General features: G+C 55.3%; 1 protein-coding gene across 2 annotated transcripts in view; it reads right to left on the reverse strand.

The window, feature by feature from the left end:
• Nucleotides 1-27311, reverse strand: part of FAM193A (family with sequence similarity 193 member A) — a 148961-nt gene that overhangs the window by 1493 nt on the left and 120157 nt on the right. For both annotated transcript variants that reach the window (XM_027545325.1, XM_027545326.1), the window contains exons 14-20: nt 22227-22425; nt 21034-21306; nt 19421-19700; nt 18689-18872; nt 17419-17649; nt 14692-15541; nt 7703-7784 (exon numbers count right to left, since the gene is read on the reverse strand). In XM_027545325.1, the coding sequence (XP_027401126.1) occupies nt 7703-7784; nt 14692-15541; nt 17419-17649; nt 18689-18872; nt 19421-19700; nt 21034-21306; nt 22227-22425 (2099 nt within the window). The remainder of the gene's footprint in view (nt 1-7702; nt 7785-14691; nt 15542-17418; nt 17650-18688; nt 18873-19420; nt 19701-21033; nt 21307-22226; nt 22426-27311) is intronic.

The raw sequence follows: 27311 nt of genomic DNA on the forward strand, positions 1-27311 counted from the left end.
ACTGTCACGTAAAAGCCTGGGCACCCCGCACGGCCAACCCCGGGCGCGGGGCTCAGCCCCGGACGCAGCCAGCCTGGCCTGGTCACCACAGGCCCTCATGGTTCTCTGCAGGGTCAGGACCTCGCAGGCATCCGCAGGGGCTGGGGCTGACCCGCACACGCAGAGGCGCACGCCACCTCTCCACTCGGCTGCGTCCTTCGCCACCGTAGGCGTGCGGTCCTGCCGCGAGGCTGTACCACACCAAGCGGACAGGACCCTGGAGGGCACTCCCGGCGCGGACATGGCGGGGCTGGGCACGGGATCCCAGGGGCACAGGATTGGCCATCACAAGCTCAGTGGATCCGCCAAGCTCTTTTTTCCTGGGGGGCACCTGATGCTCCGCTTCTTGCCTGCGGCGGGGCCCCGGCCACTCCCAGCACCAGCTGGCTGAGGCCTCCACGGGGAATCCGTCACAAGCTTTCTGGGACATCGACTGCTTCGTCTGCCCACCTGTCAAGAGGTCTGTCTGTCTTTCCGTAACATGCTGCAACGCTTACACATCTTGACGTGAATCCTGTGACATGCTCGCTGCAATACTGTTTTCTCACTTTTTCTATTAAAAAGCAAGTTGTTGATTTTAGTGTAGCTTAACTTATCAATCTTTTATTTTATGGTTGGTGTGTCTAAGAAGGGCTTCCCTGGTGACTCAGATAGTGAAGAATCTGCCTGCAATGCGGGTGACCTGAGTTCAATCTCTGAGTTGGGAAGATCCCCTGGAGAAGGAAATGGCTACTCCAGTGTTCTGGCCTGGAGAATCCCATGGACAGAGAGAGGAGCCTGGCGGGCTACAGTCCATGGGGTCACACAGAGTCGGACACAACTGAGCAACTAAGCCCGGCACATGATATAAAGAATAAATACAGAGTGAATACCATGGGTTAGCAGCCAGGCCAGGGCCCCTGCCAGCACCAGATGCTCCCGCCCCGAGCCCACCTCAGGCCCTGCCCTCCTCACCTCGGAAGGAATCACTGACCTGGCTTTTTACGCTGATCACCCCTGTGCCTTTCTTTACAGTCCTAACACCTGTGTATACATCCCTGAACAAGACACTTCATTTCTAAAAACAGACTTCGCCGAGGTATAACTGACCTACAACAAAGTGCAGGCAGTGTCTGGGAAATGATCCCATCGCGCAGGACGCAGGGCACATCCACGGCGCCCCAAGTCTCCTGGCCGCCCCGGCCCCAGGCCAGCCACCTGCCGTCTGTCTCCCCACGCCGCCCCCATTCCCTGGACCTCACTCCAGTGGGGCCTCGGCGCCCACCCTGGGTCTGGCCTCCGCGGAGCACCCACGTGGCCCGCAGCAGCCCCTGGGTGGAGGGAACGTCGCCTGTCTATCTGCTCGTCTGTGTGGACCTCGGGGTCACTGGCAGGTTGGGGCTATAAGTAAGACTTGCAGGACGTCAAGGAACAAGTCTCGGTGCGAGCATCCACTCTCTTCTCCCGGGAGCTTTTGGGGAGACCCCTGGAGAGGAGCTGCTGGGCTGAGCAGCAGGCACTGAACGCTGTACTTCAGTCTGCCTGATTCCAAGTCCCTGTGAGTGGCATCACCGTGTGCGCTCTCGCGCGCTGGGCCTTGTCTGACGTGCAGCGTGTAAGCAGTGTTCACGGTGCACATGGCTCAGCTCCGTCCCTTTCTCCTGCTGTGTCAGTCCTCCCCGGGCTGTATCGCAGGTCCGTCCCCACATGCTCCAGTAACACTGCGTTGAATTCCACAGAACCCTTCCTGGGCTTTAAATCTACAGGTGACCTTGGGGAAGCCCAACGACTTAAGATGCCAACCCTCCTGCAAGTGCGCACATGGAGCCTCTGAGACCTGGGTCTTCCACGCCCCTCTGTGGCCCCCACGGCTCCCGATTCGTGGACACGGCACAGACTTTGGCGCTGTGATGACTGCTGTCTTTATTCAAACTCTGTTTCTGTATTACCAATGTGGAGAGAAAAATAACTAACTTGGGTGCACTTATCCTACAGCCGGCTCTTGCTACACTGTGCTGCGTGCCCTGAACTTCCCAGACGATCAGCTCGCTGTAAGTGAAAGCCTGCTTCCTCCCTGCAGGTCTTGGGCCCCTGGTCTCCACTCCTGTCCCTCTGTCCCTCGGGACCCGTGTGCAGGGCTGAGCAGCCTCGCTGACGACAGGCTCCGCACCACACGTGCTCCGCACGCCTCCCACTTTGGGAGACGCTCCGCCTATGTCTCTCTCTCCGCTGGTGGATCCCTTTTTCCAGGCTACAGATACTTTCTTCCACTGCTTACTGTTTTTTCTTTTCTTAATTATAAATGGGTGCTAAGATCTTAGCAAAGGTATTGTCTGAACCCACTGAAATGACTGCGTGCCTCTTCTTTCATATATGAATGTAGCAAAAAACACTTCCTAATAGTAATTCAATCCCGGAATAAGCCAGTTTGGTCACATGCCGCTTTTTAAAAACATACTGTTGTTACTTGAAATGTATTTTCTTGATGATTTTCACGTCTAACATTCACGAGAGAAACAAATCTGCAATTGCGCATTTTCTCTGGTATTGGTTTTAGCAGGTTTTGGTACCCACGTTGCATTTCTTTCCTAACGTGAAGTGGGGGACTCCCTGGGGGTCGGGGCCTACGACCCCGTTGTTTAATGTCAAAGAATCAGATCTTGGCCGTGCCGCTCCCTGGTTCCTGTTTCATTATTTCTCTTACGTAAATTATCTCTTTGTTCCACCTTTACTCTATTGTGGCTTTTCTAATTTCTCAAATGAAATCCGTAACTCACTGATTTTCAGGTTTTACTACCCAACTCCAGCATTTAAGGCTTCAGTGGAAGTGCTCTCAAGAGCGAACCTTTCCTTTAGTTTTCCTGAAGTACAGCTGATTCACGGTGTTTGTTACTCTGCTGTGCACTGAAGTGACTCAGTCACGCCTGTGTACCTTTCCATCTTCTTTTCCATACGGTTGATGACAGGACACTGCATACAGCTCCCTGTGCTCTGCGGGAGGACCTTGTTGTTCACCAATTCTGCATGGAGGAGCCTGCTCACCCTTTCTCCGCGGACGAGTCTGCATCTCCTGATCCGGAACCCCCACGCCACCCTCCCCACCTTCCTCCCCCACGGCGACACCGGTTTGTCTCTAGGCCCGTGACTCTCTTCCTGTCTCACAGATCGGTGCACTTGAGTCGTACTTTAGACTCTACACGACGGATGCCGCGTGACACTCGCCTTTCTCTTACTTACGTCGTTTACTGTGATGACCTCCAGGTCCGCCCATGTCGCTGCAGATGCATTATTCCATCATTTTTACGGCTGGTTCATATTCCATCGCGTCTGACTTTTTGTGACCCCACGGACTGCAGCACGCCAGGCCTCCCTGTCCATCACCAACTCCCAGAGTTCACTCAAACTCACGTCCATCGAGTCGGTGATGCCATCCAGCCATGTCATCCTCTGTCGTCCCCTTCTCCTCCCGCCCTCAATCTTTCCCAGGGTCTTTTCAAATGAGTCAGCTCATCAGGTGGCCTAAGTATTGGAGCTTCAGCTTCAGCATCAGTCTTTCCAATGAATATTCAGGACTGATTTCCTTTAGGATGGACTGGTTGGATCTCCTTGCAGTCCAAGGGACTCTCAAGAGTCTTCTCCAACACCACAGTTCAAAAGCATCAATGCTTCAGTGCTCAGCTTTCATTATAGTCCAACTCTCACATCCATACATGACCACTGGAAAAACCATAGGTTTGACTAGATGGACATTTGTCAGCAAAGTAATGTCTCTGCTTTTTAATATGCTGTCTAGGTTGCTCATAACTTTTCTTCCAAGGAGCAAGTGCCTTTTAATTTCATGGCTGCAGTCACCATCTGCAGTGATTTTGGACCCCCCAAAATAGTTTCTCACTGTTTCCACTGTTTTTCCATCTATTTGCCATGAAGTGATGCCATGATCTTAGTTTTCTGAATGTTGAGTTTTAAGCCAATTTTTTCACTCTCTTTCACTTTCATCAAGAGGCTCTTTAGTTCTTCGCTTTCTGCCGTAAGTGTGGTGTTATCTGCGTATCTGAGGTTACTGACATTTCCCCCCGGCAATCCTGATTCTAGCCTGTGCTTCATCCAGTCCAGCATTTCTCATGATGTACTCTGCATACAAGTTAAATGAGCAGGGTGACAAGATACAGCAGCCTTGACAGATTCCTTTCCTATCTGGAACCAGTCTGTTGTTCCGTGTCCAGTTCTAAGTGCTGCTTCACAACCTGCATACAGACTTCTCAGGAGGCAGGTCAGGTGGTCTGGGATTCGCATCTCTTTCAGACTTTTCCACAGTTGTTGTGATCCACACAGTCAAAGGCTTTGGCATAGTCAATAAAGCAGAGGTAGATGTTTTTCTGGAACTTTCTTGCTTTCTCGATGATCCAACAGATGTTGGCAATTTGATCTCTGGTTCCTCTGCCTTTTCTAAATCCAGCTTGAACATCTGGAAGTTCACTGTTCACGTCCTATTGAAGCCTGGCTTGGAGAATTTTGAGCATTACTTTACTAGCGTGTGAGATGAGTGCAATTGTGCAGTAGTTTGAGCATTCTTTGGCATTGCCTTTCTTTGGGATTGGAATGAAAACTGACCTTTTCCAGTCCTGTGGCCACTGCTGAGTTTCCCAAATTGGCTGGCATATTGAGTGCAGCACTTTCAGAGCATCATCTTTTAGGACTTGAAATAGCTCAGCTTGAATTCCATCACCTCCACTAGCTTTGTTCATAGTGATGCTTCCTAAGGCCCACTTGACTTCACATTCCAGGATGTCTGGCTCCAGGTGTGTGATCACACCATCATGGTATCTGGGTCGTGAAGATCTTTTTTGTACAGCTCTCCTGTGTGTTCTCGCTCCTCTTCTTAGTATCTTCTGCTTCTGTGAAGTCCCTACTGTTTCTGTCCTTTATTTTGCCCATTTATTGTGTCTAATTCTCTGTAAAGCCCAAATTGCTTTTTGTAACTTGAAGTTGTTTTATTAAATACATAGGTTTAAAATTCCTATTTCTTCCTAACAAATGGAACATTTTATCATTAGGCAGCAAACATCAATTATCCCTTCTGTTAAAATACATTCCATCTGAGAATAACACATCTGGAACAGCTGTCTTTATCTGTATTTCCGCCTCGCTCTTCTAAGGAAACGGTTTGACTTACTTTTGGCCACGCCGGCGCTTCGTGGCTGTTCTCTGGCTGCAGTGAGCGGTGCTGCTCCTCGTGGCAGCGTCTCCTGTCGGGGAGCCCGGGCTCAGGCAGCTGTGGGGGGACCTCCCCAGACTGCAGCGAGCACGTGTCTCCCGCGCTGGCAGGCAGGTTCTCCACCACCGAGCCCCCAGGGGAGCCCTGTCCCTCTCCATTACAGTTCAGGTTATTTTCTTGTATATAGCATATATACATATTTATGTGTATATACATTAAAAAAATTTAACACAGTCTGACAAACTATATTCTTTCTGCTTACTGCCTATAATGGCTATTGAGACAACTGGACTTCTATCATCTTTTAAAAATCTGTCTATTGTACTTTCTCTGCACTTGTTTTTCGAGTTTTGATTTTTAATTCCTCCTACTGATTACCAGTTTATACATTTTATTTGTATTATTTTAACGTTTGCTGTTAGAATTGTGTCCAGCCCATTCAGGTTCAGTCTGAATGGTAACTACCCTAACAATAAAAAAGGGGTTGAGGATACTCAGCTCTGATCACATCACACTGAGCAGACAAGTTGCTGATGCTCAGTACTGGGGCTCCTTCAAGTATAATGTCAATTAGACGTTTACCAAGATTTACCAGGAAGTTTTTTCATCCCTTCCTGTGTATATCAGACTAATCTCCTGAGCTCAATTTCCTTTTTTTTGGTGCCATGCTGTATGGCTCGCAAGATCTTAGTTCCCTGACGGCATGGAGCTATGCCCCCTGCAGTGCAAGCAGAGTTCTAACTACTGGACTGCCAAGGAATTCCCAATTTCTTTTTTTTAAAGTATAATTTTACAGTTTCCTTTTAAACAGGTCTCTTTGCAGCATGCTCCTGCAGCTTTTCTTTATTACGGGAAAGAAGAAGTTTGTGGGATTCATAATTATAGACGATCTTTTCTGAACACTAAGTAGCGCTCCATGGTCTGATTTCAAATGCCACGTGGAGGAGTGGATTTCTGTTTGTTTATCCTATTGGTATATGCTGTGTTTCTGATTCTGTAGATTCGTATTTCTCATTAGTTCTGCAACTCGTCGTCTCTTTAAATCCTGCTTTTCCGTGGCCTCTCCATCTCCTCTTGGAGGGGCTTCGGTCAGGCGTGCATTAGACTGAGCCCCTCGTCTCCGGGCCCTTCGCCACGTTTGCTGGTTTCCTTGCCTCTCAGTGCGTTCCAGCGTGCCTTCCAGCTCACTCACTCCCTCTTCAGCAGGTCGAATCCATCACCTGTCTATTGAGACCTTGATTTTACCAATTCTGTTTTTCACTTCTAGATTTTTATTGTTTGTCCTAAGTCCTGGGTGCTTGACAATCTTTGTTATAGTAAGTCATCTGTGAGTATAAGCTGCATGAACCCTGCAGGTCCACCTAGGGGAAACTTTCCTCCGAAGTGTCACCAACATCCAAGAAATGCCCTATTATTCCATTCCCTGCCCTCCAGAACCCAGCTTCAGGGCAAACTGTGGAGGAATTCAATAATTTAGCTGTACCTTCCTTTGGACTTTGTACAAACACGTTCTTATCATCTGAGAATGACAATTCCACGTCTTCATCTGAATCCTTATCCCTTTGTTTCTTTTTATGTCTTTAGAAATAAAAGTTGTGATAAGAGGCATCCTTATTAACATTATTAATCTCAAAGAACAGCTTTTAATGTTTCACCATTAAGTATAACACTCACTGTATTTTATGGATACCCTATATCATGTTAAGGATGTGCCCTTCTATCCTAGTTGAGTTTTTACTGTGAAATGCTTAACTTTAGCAAATGCTTTATCATCTCCTACGAGTTAAAACACACGCACGCACATTATACAATAAACATAGTTTTCAGAAACACTTAGAATTTCATATCTCAAATATGAATTAATGACATTGGAAACTGCTTCTTTTTTGAGTGTATGTGTGTGTTTTCTGAAAAAAATAATTAAAGTACTGCTAAATAAAGAACAAAGCACTTTAAAGAAAAAAATTTCTTGCCATAGCTCAAATAGACAAAATATTACTGAAATTATGACAAACATTATTAAACATGTGCATACCAGAAAAATGGAATATATTATCCAAAATGTTACTTTTCACCTTAAGAGCATCCCTATCCCTGTCCCAACACCGGCACAGATAGAGGTCAGTGGGAAGGCCTGTGAGGACAGAGGCGCGGGCCCTGGGGACGCTGCGGGCGAGGACCGCTGTGAGATGCACTGTGACGCCGTAAACCCACCTCCACACACACGGGGAAGGGGGCGGTGACCGCGAGGGCGCGGAGGCGCGTGCGCGTGCTCCACACACACGGGGAATGGGGCGGTGACCGCGAGGGCGCGGAGGCTAGTGCTCGTGCGCGGGTGTGACACGGCACGGTGGCCAGGCTGCGGGCCGCTGACACGACCTCTGCCCCTGACTGACGGCAGTGCTCTGGGCGGGGCATGCATGGTGCCACGGAGCCCCTGTTGCCTCAGACACCAGGCCTAACACTTACCTTTTGAAATACTCCACTTCCCTCTCTGTCTCATCCATGTCCACACTGTCTAGGTCGATATCTTTAGGCAGAAAGACATCATCTGCAAAATGAAAGAGGTAAGTCAACTAAATAGCAGGCCATCTTACCAGAACGGAACAAAGCACTTGGTTTTACTTCAACTACTTCAAAAACTAACAACCTTTTCCAGGATAAGATTTTGCAAAGGGCCAGCGGTGGGCGGACACCACTCGGGTGGCTGGCAACACCCGACCGTGGGATGAGCTGACTCGTGTGGAGTGAAGGCCCCGCAGAGGCGGCGCAGGGGCTGTGGCCTGGGGAGAGCCCTCGAGAGGCCACACTCCTGGTTCCGGGTCCCCGCTGGAGGGGCAGGGGCAGGGCTGCCAGGAGACGCAAGGCACGTCTGGGCCCTGGATCCAGCCTCTGGAGGAACCCGGCCCTCCCGGGCCTTCGGCTCATTTGACGACCCTCCAGAGACTTTATCATCAGCCTTACGCTGTCCCAACCAAACAGCAAGGCTGTCTTTCAGTCTGCAGGTGAGGAGCCCTCCTTGGAGACAGGTTACAGCAGGCAGCCTCGGCACCGCTGGGGTCCTTAACTCTCTCCTCTGCTTTGCCCCCCATCCGGGGCCTGCAGGATGCGGTGCGCTTCCTGCCTGAGCTCAGGTGCCAGAGGCGTGATCCGCGCACACTTACACACTGGGGGGGCTGGGGCGGGGGGTGCGTGGTGCCCTGCGCACCAGCAGGCTCCATCCAAGGAGCGTGCAGACCACCGCTGCCGCTCTGTGAAAGGCTGCTCTCCACCCTGTCCCCACGTTAGCATGGGACAACTTTGGGAATCTTCCATAAAGACTCTCTTTCTTCCTCTCACTGGGCATTTGCACAGGAGGGTAACAGAGTACACCTTGTAACAGTTACAGTAGTGGAGCCGTGGCCTAGCTGCACACCTGCTGCCCACAGTTCTGAAGAGTCCCAGCGGCAGGCAGGGGCCGTCACACCCACCCGCCACAGCAACGCCGCCCCCAGGACCAGCAGGACAACAACCCCCCACACAGACCTCACTGCCCAGTCCTTCCCTGAAGCCCTGTCCCGCTGGCTTCACCCACAGCTGGACACCAACAGCAACACCCCACCCCGACCTCTGCTGGGCCGCACGTGCACAGAGCTACCTCCTCCGTGCAGCCATCCCACTCGGCCACAGGCGAACCCCTCCACTTCCGCTCCTCATGCTCACGCCCCTGGTCAGCAGGCTGGGCACGCTCCTCGTCAATAGCCAGGGATGCCTGTGCCCCATCCTTGCTGCTGCTTTGTGCTGCATCCCCCCACCCCATCCTCCCATCCACACAGGCTTGCTCCTCCCATGCAGAGACCGCTCGCTCTCCAGGCCTCCGGCACACACCTCCCGCCAGCACCGCCGGGGGGGCCCCCCTGCTCAGGGACACTGCACACGAGGAGAGATGTACTGAGCCAGGAGGGTTTACAGGAGTCAAGAAAATGACAACTTGGAAAGCCCAATCGCAAGCTGTTCCACAAATATGATAGTTCCAGAAGAAGAGCAGCTTCAACCACAGAAAAGAAACACAGCAAGAGGCGCATCTGCCGGGGACGCTGCCTCTATAAAGTGATTTCTGATACTCTTCTGATCAGATCTGACAACCAGGGTCAAAAATCGTGGTGTAAGGAAAAAGTAGGATGAAACTATAGCCAGGTTCACTATCGGACATACATTTTTTGCACAAATAAACTGTATTAACCAGAGTGGAGAGAAAGTTGACTTAAGACAGTCCAGGCCTGGCTGGCTGCTCACGTGCAGACCATGGAAACCGCACGCTTCTCTGGAGCTTGGAGGACTCGCCCCGGCCCTGATGGGAGGACACGCGCCCACAATCTCGACAGGAGGCGGGTGCCTGCGTGCTCACTCACGTGCAGACCTACGAGCACCACATGCTCTGACGACAAAGCAGATACAGCGCAGCTGAAGAGTGGGGCGAGAAGGGACGGCAAAGTGGGGAGCGGAGCGAAGGCGCTCGGTGTGCGGCTGCCCCCGGCAGGAAGCAGGGCCACGGCCCACCAGGGGCGGGGCGGGGCCTGCGGGGCGGGGCCTGCGGGGCGGGGCCTGCGGGGCGGGGCCTGCGGGGCGGGGCCTGCGGGCGGGGCCTGCGGGGCGGGGCCTGCGGGGCGGGGCCTGCGGGGCGGGGCCTGCGGGGCGGGGCCTGCGGGGCGGGGCCTGCGGGGCGGGGCACAGGCACAGCGCCCCAGGTGTTCTGAAACAGCGACATTTAGGGGAAGAAGCAGCGAAGCGAACACGGCACCCAGAGAGAGGACACACACAGGGAACAGGTCTAATAATCACACAGTCGTGTCAGGGCTGTCCTAGCAGCACACGGAAAGGGGCTCACCTCACCCGCGGCACATAAGACTGTCAATACGGCTCACACAGTAGGACTCAGGCGTCGAAGCTGTATGTAAGGGAATGACCTAAAACCAAGCGACTCAGGAAGGCCAGAAACGAAGGGAGCATGACAGAGGTGCCCGCCAGGCAAACAGAAGCAGAGGGACAAAGGGGGAAGTCAGGCCAAGAGCAAGGAGCACGACGAAAAGGAGAGCTTTAATAATAAAGCCGCACCGAGTAACACAGAAACCGCCTTTGTAAAACAGAACACAGGGAAAGAAAACCTCGATAATAACAGAATACGGATTAAGAGGGCAAAAGCCAAGAAAGGCATGGAAGACTCGAACATAATTCAAAATATATCATGGATATAAACATGTATTTAGATATAGTTTTGTACCATGAAAACAGAGAAAATATACTTTTATCTCAAATGCACACAGAGCAATCACAAAAACTAGTCACAAAGATAATACCAGTAATTTAAAATTACCAGTAATTAAAAGCAGAAATATAAACAATACTCTCGAATCACAGAGTCCAAAACCTAGAAATTATTAATATAAGAGAGGCTCTCCCATCTGGAAATCTAAAAGCCACCTATTAAACTACCCGGTGAAAGGGGGGAAAACCACATGGAAATTCCTGAATTTCTAAAAAAGAAACCAAGTGGAAACATTATCTGATATTATGAGATATACTTAAAGGGAAAGTTCAGAGAAAAATTTTTCAGAGAAAAATTCAAAGTGTTACTTTGATCAATAACATTGAAAGAATGAAAAGAAATGAACTCAATTCCAAGTGGAAAAGTTGTAAAGAACAATGAAGTGAAACAAAAAAGAGCACAGGAAAAAAAGATAAAGATGGAAACTAAGGCAGCAGAGGAAAGAATAAAACAGACCTAATTACCAAATCAAGAGCCTTTAAAGAAACATTATATGGATAAACTATTTTAGAGTCAAACACAGTACGGAGAAAGGAAGCACAAACATACAATATAGGAAATGACGAGAAGAAAACCACCATTAAAATAAATTTGTCAAAAAGAATGTACTTTGGGGACATCCATGGTGGTCCACTGGTAAAGAATCCACCTTCCAATGCAGGGGACGCAGGTTCAAACCCTGGTCGGGGAACTAAGATCCCGCATGCCTCGGGGCAAGCCCGGTGCCGCAGCACAGACCCAGCACAGCTAACAGCAAACAAGACAGAGCAAAAGGCACGTGCTCTGCAGGCGTCTGCGGAAGGAGGCTGGAAAAGTAGCCGAACTGATAATTTAGCACAGAAACACAGTTTACAAAAATTAACCTCATAAAAGACAGAAATACCTTAACAAACCAATTACCACAGAGGGCAGAGAGAATGTTATCAGGAAACTACCCCACAAAAAAGGCACCAAGCCCAGGGGGCTGCACGCGAGGTTCCTCTCAAACCACTAAAGCCTGAGCAGTCCCAGTGGAGGGTGAATTTCTCAAGAATACTGACAATGAAAAAAAACCTTCCTAATCATTATGAAGTGCAACAGGTCTAAGAAGAAAAATGTTTAATCTATACAGATGCTAGAAAACCTCTGACAAAAATCAGCTCACTCTTGATAAAATATTTTTTTACAGTAGGAATTACTGGGTATTTTCTTAACGCGATGAACTATATGAACCTTAAAGCCAAAATCTTAACATAGAGACACCAGATGTCTCCCTTAAGTTCATGAATGATGCGATTACGTAAGAGAAAATGAGGCATAAGAACTGGAAAAGCAGAAGTAAAGTTTTCTCTATTTGCAAACGGACGACAGAAAACCTGAGAGAACCAACAAGACTGAGGGAACTCACGAGGGTGGAAGGCGGAAAGCTAAGGAGCAGAAGGCAGCGGTTTTCATACATGAACCCAAAGACCAGGCGGAGGAGCGCGGGCCACAGACACAGCGCGAGTCTCCCGGGGCCACGTTAAAAAAAGGATAAAGAAACGAGTAAAATTCGCTGCAGTAATACGTATTTAACTAAACGTACGCAAACGCTCACTTCAGTAGGTAATCAATGTGACAATTACATAGGGGCATCTTACGCTTTTTCATGTTGGGTTTTAATGGTGTTTAAGTTCACGCTCACAATCCCCTCAGCTTGCACGTGGAGCATCCCAGTGCTCAGGGGTGACACATGCCTGGCTACCGCACCGGATGGTCCAAAGTTAGAACATAAGATGGCAGAGGACAGCTCATTCAAATTAAAAGCAAGGAAGATTAAATACTTAGAAATAAGCTCAATAAGAAACGTGAAAAACCTATTACAGAAAACTTAAAACATTCCAAAAAGAGATAAGTGGATTTGAACACATGGAAAAACTCCCCGTGTTCTTGGTAAGGACAAATGTCATCATTAAATCAATTCTCCCTAAATTAATTTATAAATTTAACGCAGTACCGATAAAGATACAAGCGAGGGTTTTTTCCAAGGGAGTTAGGCACATTTACACCAAAGTTCCTATGGGAATACAAACCCGAAAGAACAGCCAAGAAAACACTGAAAAGACTCTGAGGAGAGAGAAGCAGTTGCAGCAGCTCACCCAGCGTGCCCAGGGCGCGCGGACAAGCAGGGGGAAGAGGCGGAAGCCCAGAGAGGCCCGTGGCAGCGCCCGGCCCCGCAGAGCAGCTCTCCAGGAGCTGCTGTTGGTGCATCCAGGTGAGGGCGAAACTGGATTCATGCATCACACGACACACGAGAATAAACTCCAAATAAACCTATCTGGGAGACTATCGAAAAAAGTGAAACCATCGCGTTACTAGAAAAACACGGGGCACTCCTCTGCCACCTCAGTGCTAGTGCGAACAGTCACACCGAGTAAATGTTCGAAGTCCCAAGACCACGAGAGAGCAGTGAGCTGACCACTGAGGTGACCAGGGAAACCTGCACAAGGCTAGAGCAGGCACACACAGCCAGAGCCAGCGTCCACGAGAACCCTGCGAAGCGCCTGCAGCAGGCAGCGTGGCCCCAGACGAACACCCCCATCACACAGAACTCTTAAACAAGGGAGGAAAAGACCACAACCCAGCTGAAAGATGAGAAAAAGATGAGCAGAAAATGCACGAAAAGATGTAGAAAGAGCCCTTAAAAACAGGACCTCGCTGCAGTCAGAGAAAAGGCACACGAGAACCCCTAACAGATGGGCCACGTCCGGGACCCGATGACAGGACGCTCTCGGGAGGGCGGGCATGAGCCCACGCCCTGCCTGGACGGCGCCCGAGCCAGCACTCCTCAAAGGCAGCACACCATCTGGGGCCCACTGCACGTGCAGGCAGCTCCGAGCCCACCTCGCACGGACCCCCAGGCCCAGAGCAGGGAAACACCCTGTGCAAACGGAAGGGGCTGCAGGGGGTGCAGCGCCGGCGCGGGCGGCCGCAGCGGCCGCAGTAAGCGCAACACAGAGGGCTCTGCGTGGCGGACATGTGCCCTCCTCAGTCCTGCCAGCAACACGCCAGCAGCCCCCTGGGTGGGTCTCAGAGCTGGAAGAGAGAGGAACGCCGAGCCGGATGTCTGAGCAGGGCATATGGGAGCACACAGCGCGACGGGGCGCAGGGGGTCCTCCTCCAGGGGCCCCCAGACTGAATCTGGGGCATCGAAAGACTGCTAGGAAAGGGGTGCCACCGACAGCACCAGGTGAGGACTCCTGCGACAGTCGCCACAAAAACACGGAAGAAAAGGCAGAAAACACCCAGGGGAGAAGAACGGCCCTTCCTGCAGCACGCCGCGTAAGAAATGCAGAAGAAAGAAAGAAACAAACAGCACCTGAACGACCTGTCTGGGCGAGCGAGGGCTGCTGGCCATGGACGTTCAAACTAGCGGGCCAGTGCCTGATGCCCCACACGGGGCTCGTGTGCCCCCAACACACTGGGCCTGAGCAAAGGCGGGGAGGCGTGGTCCCCAGGGAGGACCAGGGTCACCGCCAGGCGGGCACGGTGCCCTTCTGACTGTGCTGCGCCCGCAGACACAGCGCTGCTGCCAACAATGCACACCCTGAGCCTCGCTGTGAGGGAACGGTACCCAACTGAAATGACTCTAAAAAGGAATTCATTCTGAACATGGATGGGCCGCACTCCTTACAAAGGCGAGGTTTGAGAAAGAGAGGAACTGACAGGGGCCCCCGGGAGGGCCCCACACCAGGAGAAACGAGCTTTCCCTTAAAGGATGCTACGGGACAAACAGAGCAACAGGAATGAGGCTCTGGTCTCCGAGGCAGAGGATGGCCTGTGCGGCGTCGGTGCCCTGCCTCTAACCACTGTCCCGTGGTCCAGAAACGAGGGCCCTCACTGAAGGAAACACACACAGGGACGTATAAAGGGAAAACGGCAAAACAACCCTCCCCTGGTGCAGAAACACAGTCGGGAGGCCAGGAGGACGGAGCCGGTGTGACCGCTGACCTGGGGGTGCGTGGGGTCCTCGCGCTCTTCCCGCAGCTGGGGGGCTGGGAGGCTACCTCACGACAACCAGACGTGGCAACGGTGCCCACGTGGCCCTGTGCTGGCAGAGCGGCCCCGAGGCAGAAGCCAGCACGTGCCCATGGGCTGCACGGCTGGGGGCGATGGTGGGGGACCCCGCACTCACCGATGGAGCTGCTGGCACGCTCCCCCTTCTTCTTCTTGCTCTTCCTGCCCCGGCCCTTGGGCTGCGGGGACTCAGCGGTCGCCGGCTTGCCGCTCTGCAGGGGCTCGCTGGGCACGGGGGGCTCCGCGGGGCCTGGGCCCGGCTTCTCTTCGCGGACGTGGTTCAGCTGCTTCCTGTTGCTGTTGTTGCTGTTAGCCTTCGTCTCCTCCCTCCGGTGGCCCACCAGGGGCGGCAGCTCCAGCACTCTGGCCTTGGGCTCAGCCTGTGGCCGGGGCCTGGCTGGGCCCTCTGGGGCCCGGGGGGACTCCCCGGGCTTCCTGGCGGGCTCGCCGGCGGCCTTGCTGCCCGGCCGCGGCTTCTGGGGGCCGGCGCCCCCTTTGTGGTGATGCACCATGTCCAGCAGGAAGGACAGCGGCTCCGGCTGCTCCCCGCTGATCCCCTTGGGCAGGAGCCGCTTGGCCTCCCTGGCGTCCACAGGCTCGGTGGGGTCCGCGTGTCTGGAGGGGTCGGCCCCCGGCCCCGGGCCCGCGTGGTCTGCATGTCTGGAAGGGCAGGGGGATGAGGTCTCGGGGTCTTCGGTTGGCTCCAGAGAGCCGTTGTGGATGGTCTCGGCGCCAGGCGCCGACTCTGCGGCTGCCTGGAAGCTGCTGGCGAGCATGTCCAACTTGGGGCAGTCCTTCCCGAGCCGCTCCTTTTTCTTCTTCTTCACGGCCCGCAGGGTCTGGAGCTCCTGCAGCCGCTGCAGCTCCTCCGTCAGCCGCTCGTCGTCGGCCCGCCGCCGCTGCTCCTCGCGCAGATGCAGGTGACCCCGGGCCCGCGCCTCCGCCTCCAGGCGCGCCTTCTCCTCCAGCTGCGATGGAAGGGAAGGCAGCGTGAGACACAGAGAAACCGGGGGCCTGAGAAGGTGAACCACATAAGACGATGAACTCTGAAAGGGCCTGTAACAGGCCCAAAACTCAGAACACACCCACATCACGCAGGAGGGACGGGGAACAAGCCCCCACAGGCTGAGCTGCCGGGGGGTCGGGGGTCGGGGAGCAGAGGCCAAGGTGAGAGCGGCTGTGCGCCCCTGCCCCCATGGGCTCGGCATCCAGGAGCGGGCAGAGGATGCAGCTGCCAGCACAGGACTGACAGGGCGCCTCGCAGGTGCTGCCAAGCCCATCCAGCGAAGCCCCTGCTGACACACCTGTGCGGGTCACAAGGACACACAAGAAAATGTGTGCTAAGGAACTAGAAATTCTTTTTCCCACCCTAGCAGGTAACATTTCCAACCTGTGTTCACTAGTGTGATAGAGCAAATGACTTTCTAAAATATTCAACATGACGCGACAGACAATGCTTATCTCTGCCGTCCAACTGGCAGGAAATTAATTTTCATCTCAGGTGAAGACTCTGTGTTATTAGTGACACACATTCCAAGCATAAGTGAGCATAAGTGAAAAAGATCCCTGCTGTCTAGCAAACGAACGCCCAGTAAGAGAACAGAGAACAGCTCCTCCATCACGGGCTCCAGGGAGGCCTGTGCTGGGAAAATGCAAAGGTTCTTCCAAACTTCAGCATGCCTCACAGTATCTCAGAAGGCAATATTTATAACAGACAACCCGTCTTTCTACAAAACTTAAATATAAAATTAGGCTGAAAATTCAATGACAGATTTTCAAAAAATCTCAAGTAAAGATCATTCAAAACCCTTGCTCCCTCTGTCAGGGAGGCGGCGTTCTGGAGGCGGCACCGACAGCGCCCCCAAGTGGCCCCACGGGCACCGCATGCCCCCGCAATGAGGCAGCCACAGCGTGCCCGACCCCGGTCATCCTGAAAACCAAGGAGCTGGGTGGACAGCGCACAGGTGAGTGGGCGCGGGGGGCAGCCTGCACCGAGCCTGGAGGGCCTGCAGCCGCATCTGGAGTCAGGCTGCCGGCAGGGACAGAGGACGGGGGCGGGGCCAGCCCAGACAGCACCTGCCTGAGTGGAGGCTTCAGGGAACCCAGCAGAAAGTGGATCCCTGGGACCCTGACACCGCAGTGCCGCAGGGCAGAGGACACGCCTCCCACACCAGGTTTGCGGCAGGAGCAGGCCCGTCCCTCCAAGGCCCTCATCAGACCTGGGGTCAACCCAGGCCTGTCTCAGGACTGGGAGGTACGCCGCCAGCAGCAAACCCACACCGTGCAATCACGACCGCCTCCGAGTCGCTGCGAGCGAAAATGGAAGCAAACACCACACAAGTGGCCCAACCCGGGGTGGGCAGGTCTCCTCATCCCTCACAGGGGCATCAGCTCCTCCCAAAGCAACTCAGCCCACGGTCAGAGTCTGCAGCCTGACGAGCCCCCCACGAGCACAGCCCATCCACCTGCTGAGGGGCTCGGGGAGCCGGGCACCGGGAAGGCCCTCGAGAGAAGTGGGCAGGCGGGGCAACTACAGGAAGGGCCACTCCCTTCAAACACGGCGCTGGTGTGCCAGCGCAGAGCAAAGACGACCCCTTATGCGCCATCTCCACCAGCCCACAGTGCCCCCTTGCCCTCAACAACCAAGGGCTCCTGTCTCAACTTTCCTGGGCAAGACGTGCCGTCAACAGACAGAGGGGCGGGCCCGCTGTCGCACAAGGACCTGGGGCTGGTGAGACCATGGCTCGGGGGGCACGCGGGGTTCCCGTTCAGGCTGGTGGAGGCCCCCGGGGCTCCGGGAGCAACGTGGGGGCCCGCGTGGCCCCAGGCCTGCCCCGCCGTTTACCTTCCTCTGCTTGTGCCGAGCGCGCTTGGCGGCCCGCGTACTGCTCACGGGCTTGGTCTCCGAGCTGTTTATGAACTGCAGCAAGTCCTCCACCCTGCGATGGTCGACCACACTCTCCCGTTCTGAGAGCTGGTCCGCTTTCTTAGGCTGCTCTTCCTTCCTCTTGGTCAGCCGTAAACGGAGCTTTTCCCTCATTTCCGCGTAATTTCTACTTGTGGGTGCGGCTGGAGGCTAAGACAAATGAAAACATGACTAAACTCAAGTTTTAATGACTGTAAATATGACAGATTTCAGACCACAGTGTTAAAAAAGAATTTTTTCTTATTACTCAAGTACCCCATGTATGTCAGGAAAAACAAATAAAAGAAACAAATGGCAAGAAAAAGAGAAGCCTTTCATCACCAATTACCCAAAGGCAGTATCCTGGCATTGACCTGTCGAGCTCCATAGGTTCAGGGAAAACCTGGCGGAGGATGTGCAACTATGCACCCAACGGTTATTTCCAAACTAAAAAGAAACCATTATCCATACCAGCTGATGTGCTTGTGATGTAACGGAGCTTAACTATCTTTTCACGGCAATAAATGGGTTTATACTCTCTTTCCACATCCGCTCGCAGGGTTCCTTTCCAGTGGTGAAAAGGTTTCTCACCAACTACTAAACCCAAGTGCATCCGGAGAAGACGACAGACGGCTCCCGCTCTCTGCTCCTCCACTGCCCGCCCCGACAGCACGCCCGACACCTGCCCCTGAGGGACAGGCCGCCCCGGACACAGCGCGGTGTGCACGTCTCACCGGGCCGCGCCGTCGAGCCCAGCACATGTGTGACACAGAGCCCCGCGGGGCTGCCGTCCACGTGTGCACACTCAACAGTGCCCACGCCTGGGTCGGCAGTAGGTCTGACTTCATCAGCCATTCTAAACACCACAATCAAATGCAAAATACAGAGATAAAATACTCATAACTAACTCTGGGCAAGTATCTTTCATTATTTCTGTAGGACAAGTACAACCCGGAAGTGGAACTGCTATTTCAGACAGGATCCTGACTTTATTACTAACTGTGCTGCAAATAAAGCTTCACACACACATAACCATCCCCTGAACTCAACCTGGTGTATTATTCTCGCAGAGTGGTTTGTGTGTTTTACCATTCTCATTGGAACGCGCAGTTTGCAAACGCCCGTCGCGCAACCCTGAGCTGGCCGCAGCGGGGCCCCTGCAGCCCCGGCGCTCCCGAGGCGCCTGGGCGGCGCGGGCGCGGGCACTCACCCCGCCGTGCCCGAAGAACTCGCAGTAGCAGCAGTCGCAGTACTTGCCCTCCTTCTGGTTGGTGGAGGTGGAGGTGCTGGAGCTGTGTTCAGAGCAGCTGTCCTCGTCTGCGCTCTCGTCCCCATCATCCTGCTGCGGGTCGTACACGCCGTTCTCGCAGCGATGCCCTTCGCAATCAGGGTCGCTGCAAAACCGCGCAGGGCCCGTCAGCCAGCGGCCTGCCCCGCAGGGGCCCCCGCAGGCGGCGCGGCATGAGGGGCACACCTGGCGGGGCTCATCAGGTCCACACGCGTCCCTCCCCCTCACCCCTGCTTCCTCCTGGAGGTGTGTGTGTCGGGGGCGGCGGCAGGGGGGGTGTGTGAGGCAAGTTCAAAGGGAACGAAAACAGTCTTTCATTAAACCTATCGAGCATCTCGTATTATTCTGTGCTCCTGCGTGCATGCCAAGTCACTTGGTCGTGTCCGACTCTCCCTAACCCCATGGACTGCAGCCCACCAGGCTCCTCCGTCCATGGGCTTCTCCAGGCCAGAATACTGGAGTGGGTTGCCATGCCCTCCTCCTGGGGATCCTCCCGACACGGGGATGGAACCCAGGTCTGCTGCACTGGCAGGCAGGTTCTCTACCACCAGTTCTACCTGGGAAGCCTCATGTACCAAACGCCCAAGGCGCCTGCCCTCACGTCCTGGGGGGTCAGGGAGCACTTCCCCAGCCTCCCCACCAGGCGGGGCTCACCTGCAGACGCTGGGGGGCGCGCTGACAGAGCCATCGGTGGTGGGGGGCGGGGGGGCCACGGGAGCAGGACAGAAGCTCTTGAGCGACTCCACAAAGCCAGGGGAGGCGGCTGTTTTGGGGAAGGACACAGCTGCGATGTTGGCCAGGTGAGGCGTGGAGGCTGCTGAGAGGGCGGCGGGGGCGAGGGCGGGCAGCGGGGCCAGGCCCGTGGGGCTGCTCCTGGGGGCCGCCGGCACCCCGTGCCTGTGGTCTTCCTTGTTGATGCCGTGAAAGACGTCACCTGCGACAGAGATGCTGGAGTCACTGCCTGCGGCCTTTCTCTCACTGCCAGCTGCTTTTTTTTGAAAACCAACTTTTGGTCCGAAAATGTTCCACTCTATAGAAAACTTGCCCTTCGTCTGGATCTGAGACTCACCACTGCTTTGCTACGTTTACTTTCTCCCACACACACCTGCCCGTGGCTTGACGTGGGGGTGGCAGCTGCTCAGCCCTGGGCGTGTGGCCCGGGCTCCTGAGAACACGTGTCTCGGCAGGGAAGCCAGCACGGCAGCCCGGCTGCGGATGCAGCGCCCCCGGGAGGACCGTCACAGGCACAGCCCACCCAGGCCTCACCCACAGCCTCTGGCGGCTTCTCCCCCAGACCAGGGTCTTTTAAACTTCCTTTCTTCCTTCCGCAACTCTGACCTCTCCTGAGCTGAGGCCAGCTGTCCACAATTCTGGACTCAGAAACGCTGGGGGCATGAGTCCTGTGAAGGTGGTGCAGGGTCCTCCCACTGACCCCAAGGGGCACCTAAGGCACCAGTTCCCGGCAGCCTGGCGACCTCAGTCTGCGTGCAGGAGCCGGCGGAGCCAACCCATGAGCACGGCGCCCAGACAGTGGGACTGCTGCCATCTCCAAACAGAGACCCCACGTCTGAAACCCGTGAGGACGCCTCCCTGGCACTGTCTCTGGCTGCGCGCGGAGCAGCCTCTGCTCGCATGGGTTGTGTATCCGAGGCAGCAGTGAGCTTTGACCCTAAGAGCCCCCGACCCCCAGCTCCCTTTCCTGAGGACCCCGAAGGACCTGAGACGTTGGCTGGGTGCTGCCATCCCCTCCTTTACTCCTCTCGATGACCACACAGCCCTAACTCTGACTCACGAGGCCTCTCTGGTCCTGCTCCCATGTGCCTCTGACGTCGCCTTCAAGCCCGCTCTGCCCTGGGCTCAGATCAGGGCGGCGGCGACACCACCTCCGCACCAGGGGCCCGCACAGCGGCGGGGCAACACCTCGGGCGGGCTGGTACCCCGTCGGCTCGCTCCGCACAAGGCTCCTGCTTCAAGGCGACTGAAAATCCCTCTCTCCGTGTTCTGAAAGCAGTGCCCTCTTCCTCTCACAGCACACGGTGCGGAGAGCGCCAAGGCGGCACGCAGCGTGGCAGAGCCCCAGGGGTCAGCGTGACAGCAACATTCTCGTCACGGCCAGAGGACACGCTCCCTGGGCCCGGGCACCTGTGGGTGTCACTTACACTGATGCCTCTGGGCACGCCGAGGAGGAGGCAGTCACTGAGGCGCTGGGCAACAGCCAAGCCCGGGGCCCCCTAGGGAAGCAGGGCCCGGCCAGCGGGCGGCCTTACCTAGGGAAGGCGGCCTCCTGGACGACACGCGGAACTGGCTGCTGCTGGACTGCACCGTGGTGGCCGTGCAGGACACGGAGGACGTGGCTGACGACGTGGCCATCACAACCTTGTTTGCTTCCATGAAAGCGTCTTGGAAATTATACAAACACTTCTTTTTCGCAGCACCCTTTTTCTCTTTATTATCGGAAACTGCAGCCGTTTCACTGCCAGATGGAGGCGGAGGAGCTTCAGGTCTTGCTTCGGAGAGTGTTGGCCCTAATAAGTCACTCCCTTCAGAGAAGAATGGGAAAATTAATGCTTCCAAAAGACACAGGCTTAGGTCAAATCTAAAGAGCAGCTACTGACTGAACTACGAACACTGGGGGCTGCAGGATTAGCAGTCCACGGCGACGACGCTCGCCAGCTGGTCTGTATCTAAGAAACACTGACTGAGCACCTACTATGTGCCGATTCCTATGCTGGGTGCTTTCCCAAAGTTATTCAATGTCTAACACCACTTTCTGAGCTTAGCACTCTAATGTCTAACCTAAAGATGAAGAAACTGAGGCCAGAGAGGCTAAGTAACTTGCCCAAGGTCACACAGCTAGAAACCCTTTCCAAGCACAGACCAGACATCAAGCCTAGCTTGCTGTTCGAGCACATGCAGGGCTTGGGCTGGGGCCCCCAGGGCCGTCCTCACATGGACGACAGAGACGAGGCAGACGGGCAGCCCTCATCTGCGCCCTGTCCCGCCAGGAAGGCACCGGAGCCTCAGCAGCTGAGGTGGCCACGGGGAGGTGCTTGTTAGCAGGGACAGGGCCCACGTAGGGGCAGAGCAGGGGGAAAGGAAGGAACGGAAGTCACAGCATTCAAGCCACAGCACCCCGCTGCCTGGGCCGAGCTCTGGTGGTCACCACTGCTAGGGAACCAAAGCTGACCACCGCGCCCCGGAGCCCAGACACTCCGCAGTCCGGGGGCAGGGAGACCCAATGTCTGAGGCCACAGGCTCCCAGCTGCCAAGCCCAGTGCCTGCACGGCTCTGTCGGTGCAGCGGGACTTGACCAGCAGCCTGACGGGGTGGGGGCCTGCCGCCCTCAGCGGAAGCCAGGGGAAGGAGCGGCCTGGGACCTGCTGGGGAGCTGTGGCAACAGGTGGCATCGGCTCAGCTCAGGTCTCTGTAAACTCCAACGAAGGTTTAACGAGTTCCTTACCAGAAATTGTATCTGGCAAGTAAGTGCCAGGGTTCCAGTTCTTATCATTCATCACTTCTGATCCCCAAAGACTTATAAACTTAGAACTAGTCCACTCTGGAGTGCTCCCAAAGCAGCTCGGGTAAATATGGTCTTGAAGAGATGCACTGAATACCTGATGTTTATTTGTGTGATTCTGAACAGGTGCTGGTGGTAAAGCCTACAAAAAAAAATGTTCTAATCACATATCAAAATTAATATTCTGTTTACGTAAGGATTTAAACTACAGACAAACAAGTCATCATTGAAACCTGGGGGGCACGCGTGCCGTGAACAGGCGTGCGGGGAACACACCTCACGGAAGGCGCACCTGATCACACCCGGGGCCGCGTGTGACGGGCAGTGGACGCAGACTGGAAGAGCAGCTGGTGCTCAGGGGCTGACCGCACACACGGAGGCAGCCCAGGGGCCGCTCCTGAGTCACGCTTTAGACGAAGCCATCCGCACGAGGTCTGCTCCGATGGCCCACTCTCATCTGACGTTTTACAAATCATCAGTCAAAAGTCCCTGTGGAGCCACTGATAAGAGGTCAGCTCTGGCCCTTTCCCTCACACCTGGGCAGAGTGCAGAAGTGTGGGGACAGATGGGTTCGACACTGAGCTGAGCCCACCCTCCCAGGTGTGGAAGGAGAGCCCTGCCCACATGTTTCTGGGCTGATTGGCCGTCAGCTGCCCTCTGCACACCTGGGTGTCCCCAGCCCACAGCCGTGCCCCTGCCCGACGCCCCTCCCTCGGCGCGGCTGGAGCGGGCTCGTGGAACTTGAGAGTGAGCGTGGCGCTCCGCGCTCAGGCTGGGCCGGTGGCTCCCCACCCCGACGTAGCACCAAGTCCCGCGCGTGGTGTGACCTGCCCTGTGCTTCCGCTCACCTGGCCTCTGGACGCACGGCCTTCCCTTGGTCCCCAGACTTCAAGCTACTGCTCGGCCCACAGTGTGGCTCATGGTGTCTACTCCTAAGAACGTCCTAACTGCAGCTCACGACCCTGCTGGCCTGGGGTGAGCCTCCCGCCACAGCCGAGCTGCCACGCCCTGGAGAGGCCGTCACTGCCCTCCTCTCACCCCACAGCGCCCAGGCTGCAGTGGCCCGCCCCAGCGAGCCCACGAGTCCAGGATTCTCCCCGTCAGCACTCAAGACTCACTTCCAACCTACTGGTGGAGCAACTGCCTTGCCTCCAATCATGGAAGGTGTATGGGGGCGGGGCCCCTGGAGCCTGGACCTGCCGCCCCGCGTCTCGCTTACACCAGCACACGCCATCCACCCCGGCCCCACCCCGGGTGTGCATGGGAATACCCCCTGGGACATGGATGTGAGCAGTGAGTGTGCTCAGCTCTGCAGTGGCGGGGAAAGGGAGCACTGGGGAGGACCCCCAGGAGCAGAACCCCAAGGGCCAGGCCGGGCAGAGTGGGGAAGGGAAAGGCCAGAGCACAGGGCTGGCCGGCGTCCAAGCACAAGGGAGAACCCGACGGGCTGAGGGGCCACAGAGAGACACGCCCGTGTGCCTTCTATCCCGGGGGGCTGGGGGGCGCAGAGGGCTTGAGGCAGCGGGGTGAGGCGGTCTGGTCAGCGGGGTGCAGAAGTGGGCCTGCGGCGCTCTGGGAGAGGAGCGGAACAGCAGGACAAGGGTGCCCCGGGGCTGTTAGTACGGGGGTGTGGGGTGGGGGTGGGGTGGGGGGCGCGGCAGAGCACTGGCGGGAAGGGAGGAAGGGAGGGTCTGTGGCCCCGCTCCTGGGGGCGCCGCGTCAGGGACGGAGCTGGGCTGAACTCTCCTCCCGTCCCAGCCTCTGGGCTGCATGGGCTAAGGGGTTCACGTGCCAGCTTGCCCTCTCCTAGCTGTGTGACCTCAGGCAGATTACTCAATCTTTTTGAGCTTTAGTTTTCTCATCTGTAATTTGGAAACACCCCCCTCCAGGGGACGTGGTAAGCGTTAAACCAGACTGTGCACGGAGTATTCAGTGTCGCCTGGCCCAAAGCAAGTGTTTCCTGAGCGCTAAGGGGGGGGTCTCCCAAGACACAAGCCAGCCCCCCCCAGCCCAGTTCAAGGTGCTGCTGCCCTCTCAGGGGCCGGGGCCGGGGTCCTTCCACTCGGGCAGCTGAGCAGCTTAGCACACCACCGACCCTCAACGGGCTCGGGCAGACGAAGGTGGAGGGTGAGGCAGGAGCAGATTCGGGACTTGACAGCGGAGGAAGTAGGGCAGACCAGACCCCCAGCACCTCGGCGGAGCCTGACCTGCTGACCTGGCAGGAAGTCTCGGGGGCAAAGGGCAAGGACAAGGAGGCCCTCAGCAGGTGGCAGTCTCCACGGAGCAGGGACGGGCACGAGGCCCGGTCAGATGGGAGGCCTCAGCGCTGGAGGCCCCGGGGCGCGCAGACCCGCCCCGGCAGGTGGGACAGCCAGCCTGTGCCCGTGGTCGGGCCGGCCGGCTCAGGACGCAGACTCACGCTGCACGCTGGCAAGCCCCTCGAGAGCCCGGGGACAGCGAGCGCCGCCGCCTCCCCGAGAGCGTCCGCTCAAGGCCTGGACCATATGCCACCCACGCCTCTCTGGTTTCTGCTCAGCCATCAGTGCTCTGCCCCGCGTCACCTCTCTGCAGGCCCACCCACAGGCTCTGGGGCCGGGGTCTCCCCTCAGGGCCATTTGTCTACACTGCGTCTACAATTTCTATCAAGGTACGCCATGGCGTTTTGAGTTTTCAAATTTGATCAGGTTTTTGTCTTCTCTTTAGACGATGAGATTTCTGAAAGCAAGGGCTTGGGGTACTGTTTTCCTTTATCTAGCACGCAGCACAGGGCCTGGCACAGCCTGCTGTTCAACAAATGCTGAGTGGAGTAAGGACTGTAACCACGGAGCTGTTACACTGGAGACATAAGCTAGTGACGCCGTATGTCTGGTTCAGAAGGCCATCTATGCAAAACAGGAGGTCCAGTGGTGGAGGCCAAGGGGCACAGGGGTCCGCAGCTACCAAGCTGCACCTGGGTGAAGGCATCCGCACAGGAGGCCCGCCCACGCCCAGGGAGAGGGGGCACCTGTCACCTAGACCCTCTGGGGGCACCACCATAAAAACATGAACGATTTAAAGCACGTGTGATAACGCTATTATATTACAGCACTGAGTTTAATCTTTATGCAAATCCACATGGCTGTAATTCACAGAAGTTCTGATGCGTTCTTTACTTTGAGACAAAACTGATTCACAGGGAAGCACAATTCTGCTCTAACTGGAAGCCCAGACACACTAACTGATGACTTCAGCCAAGCACACTTCTGAATTTATGCTGAGCTGTGAGACCCAGACTGCCCTGCATGGAGCCCGGTGCCTGGGGAGCAGCGGGCAGCAGCTGCTGCCAACACCCAGTGCCTGAACGCAAGGGCCGCCGGGTGCCCAGCAAGCAGGGGAGACAGTCACTCCCCGCTGGGCTTCTCCTGAGAGGCCCCTCGGTGCTCCTGCCAGAGAGTACCACCTTCTTTCTGCTGTTTCTCAGCTCAGAAGAAGTGAACTCAAATAAATACAGGTTTCAGGTCCCACCATGACCTGCAAATGGCAATCAATTCATGTCCCTCTTCCCCATGCAGTCTTTTCCTTCCTCAAACTCCAACTGAATGTATACTTCTTTCCACGTGTAACTCTGCGAGCCACGTCCGCAGTGGCTGCACACAAGGAACCCAGTGAGGGGGTGAGGGGTGTGCACGCCCACAGCCGTGTGGGAGCCCCGTCACCAGGCTCCCTCAATGCACTGAACTCACCGACCGTTTACAGTCACCCCTGTGCTCCTGTGGAGAGCCCGAGACAGCGCTCCACCTGTGCTCCAGCCCCGTCCTAATGGGGCAACTGCTTCTTGACACATCTTCCAGACAGGAAGGACACAGCACTTAAAGCTGGGGGCCTCGAGCACAGCCCCAGGCCAGCGGCAGGGGAGGAGCAGGCGCCGTGGCCGCGGGCTCTTCTCTCTCAGGTGGTGAGTCCTCCCCCGCTCTCCTTGGGTTTTGTCCGTTGAGGGGAGACATGTCCCAGATCCCAGACAAACGGCACAGGACACCTCTGTAACCAGGTGCTGAGCTACAGAGAAAGCAAGGGAAACCGTTCACAGGAACTGGTAAGAACACAGCAAGAAACACCGGCCCCAGCGGAGGTGCAGAAGGGACGGGCGCCCTGCGGGCGTGTGCACCACGGTGACAGAGACGAGCGGCCGGCCCTGCTGTCCCACGGGAGGAAGCAGAGCCAGAGACAAGGGGAGCTGGAGGGTCCGGGGGCCAGCGCACCAGCAGCACCTCCACGCCAGCAAGTGGGGTCCCCTCCCAAGGAAGCACCCCCATTCAGGGTCTGCTGAGCATGCATGACCTCACGATAAAAAGGGTTAGAGCCTCACAGCTTCATCCAAACAGAGTCACTATGTGTGACGCACTCACAGAAAGGAGAGATGAGAGAACAGGTGATCGAGGGACAAGAGAACGTGGAGAGGTTCTAACGCTTTTGAAAAATAAAGCTTAGAAATAGGAATTACAATTAGGGTTAAAAACTCAAGGAGTAGGTTAGACACAACAAGAAAACCACCAAACTGGAAGAGTGATCCAGAAAGGAGTTCTCAGAACAGAAGACGATCAGGCTGGGAGGGACCACAGGTATGAAAAGCAGGATGAGAAGGTCTGGTCAGAGGTTCAGGAAGAGACAGCAGAGCAAGGGACAGGGAGACCATGAGGCAGGCAGGCAACCCGAAACTTCTCCTGTGTGGGTTCTGACAGGAAACGCGGTCAGCACTCAAGAACAAATTGGTACTGTGAGCAGAGAGATTCTAAGAAAGAGTCAAAAAGAAATGCTAGAAATAAAAAACGTGGAAAGAAAAACCAAGACTCGGCAGACTGAACACAGCCAAGAAGCGAATCGACGAGCCTCAAGATACGACAAGAGAAACTTTTCAAACTGAGATGCGAAGAGAAATAAGAATTTAAACAAACAAAATCCTCCAAAAAATAGCACCAACAATGACAAAAAAAGAGAACAGACTGTCCAAGAGCTTGGGGCCCTCTCAGAAGACGCTCCGCATGGGCTGGA

Source organism: Bos indicus x Bos taurus, chromosome 6, assembly GCF_003369695.1.
Source record: "Bos indicus x Bos taurus breed Angus x Brahman F1 hybrid chromosome 6, Bos_hybrid_MaternalHap_v2.0, whole genome shotgun sequence".
NCBI classification, from domain to species: domain Eukaryota; kingdom Metazoa; phylum Chordata; class Mammalia; order Artiodactyla; family Bovidae; genus Bos; species Bos indicus x Bos taurus.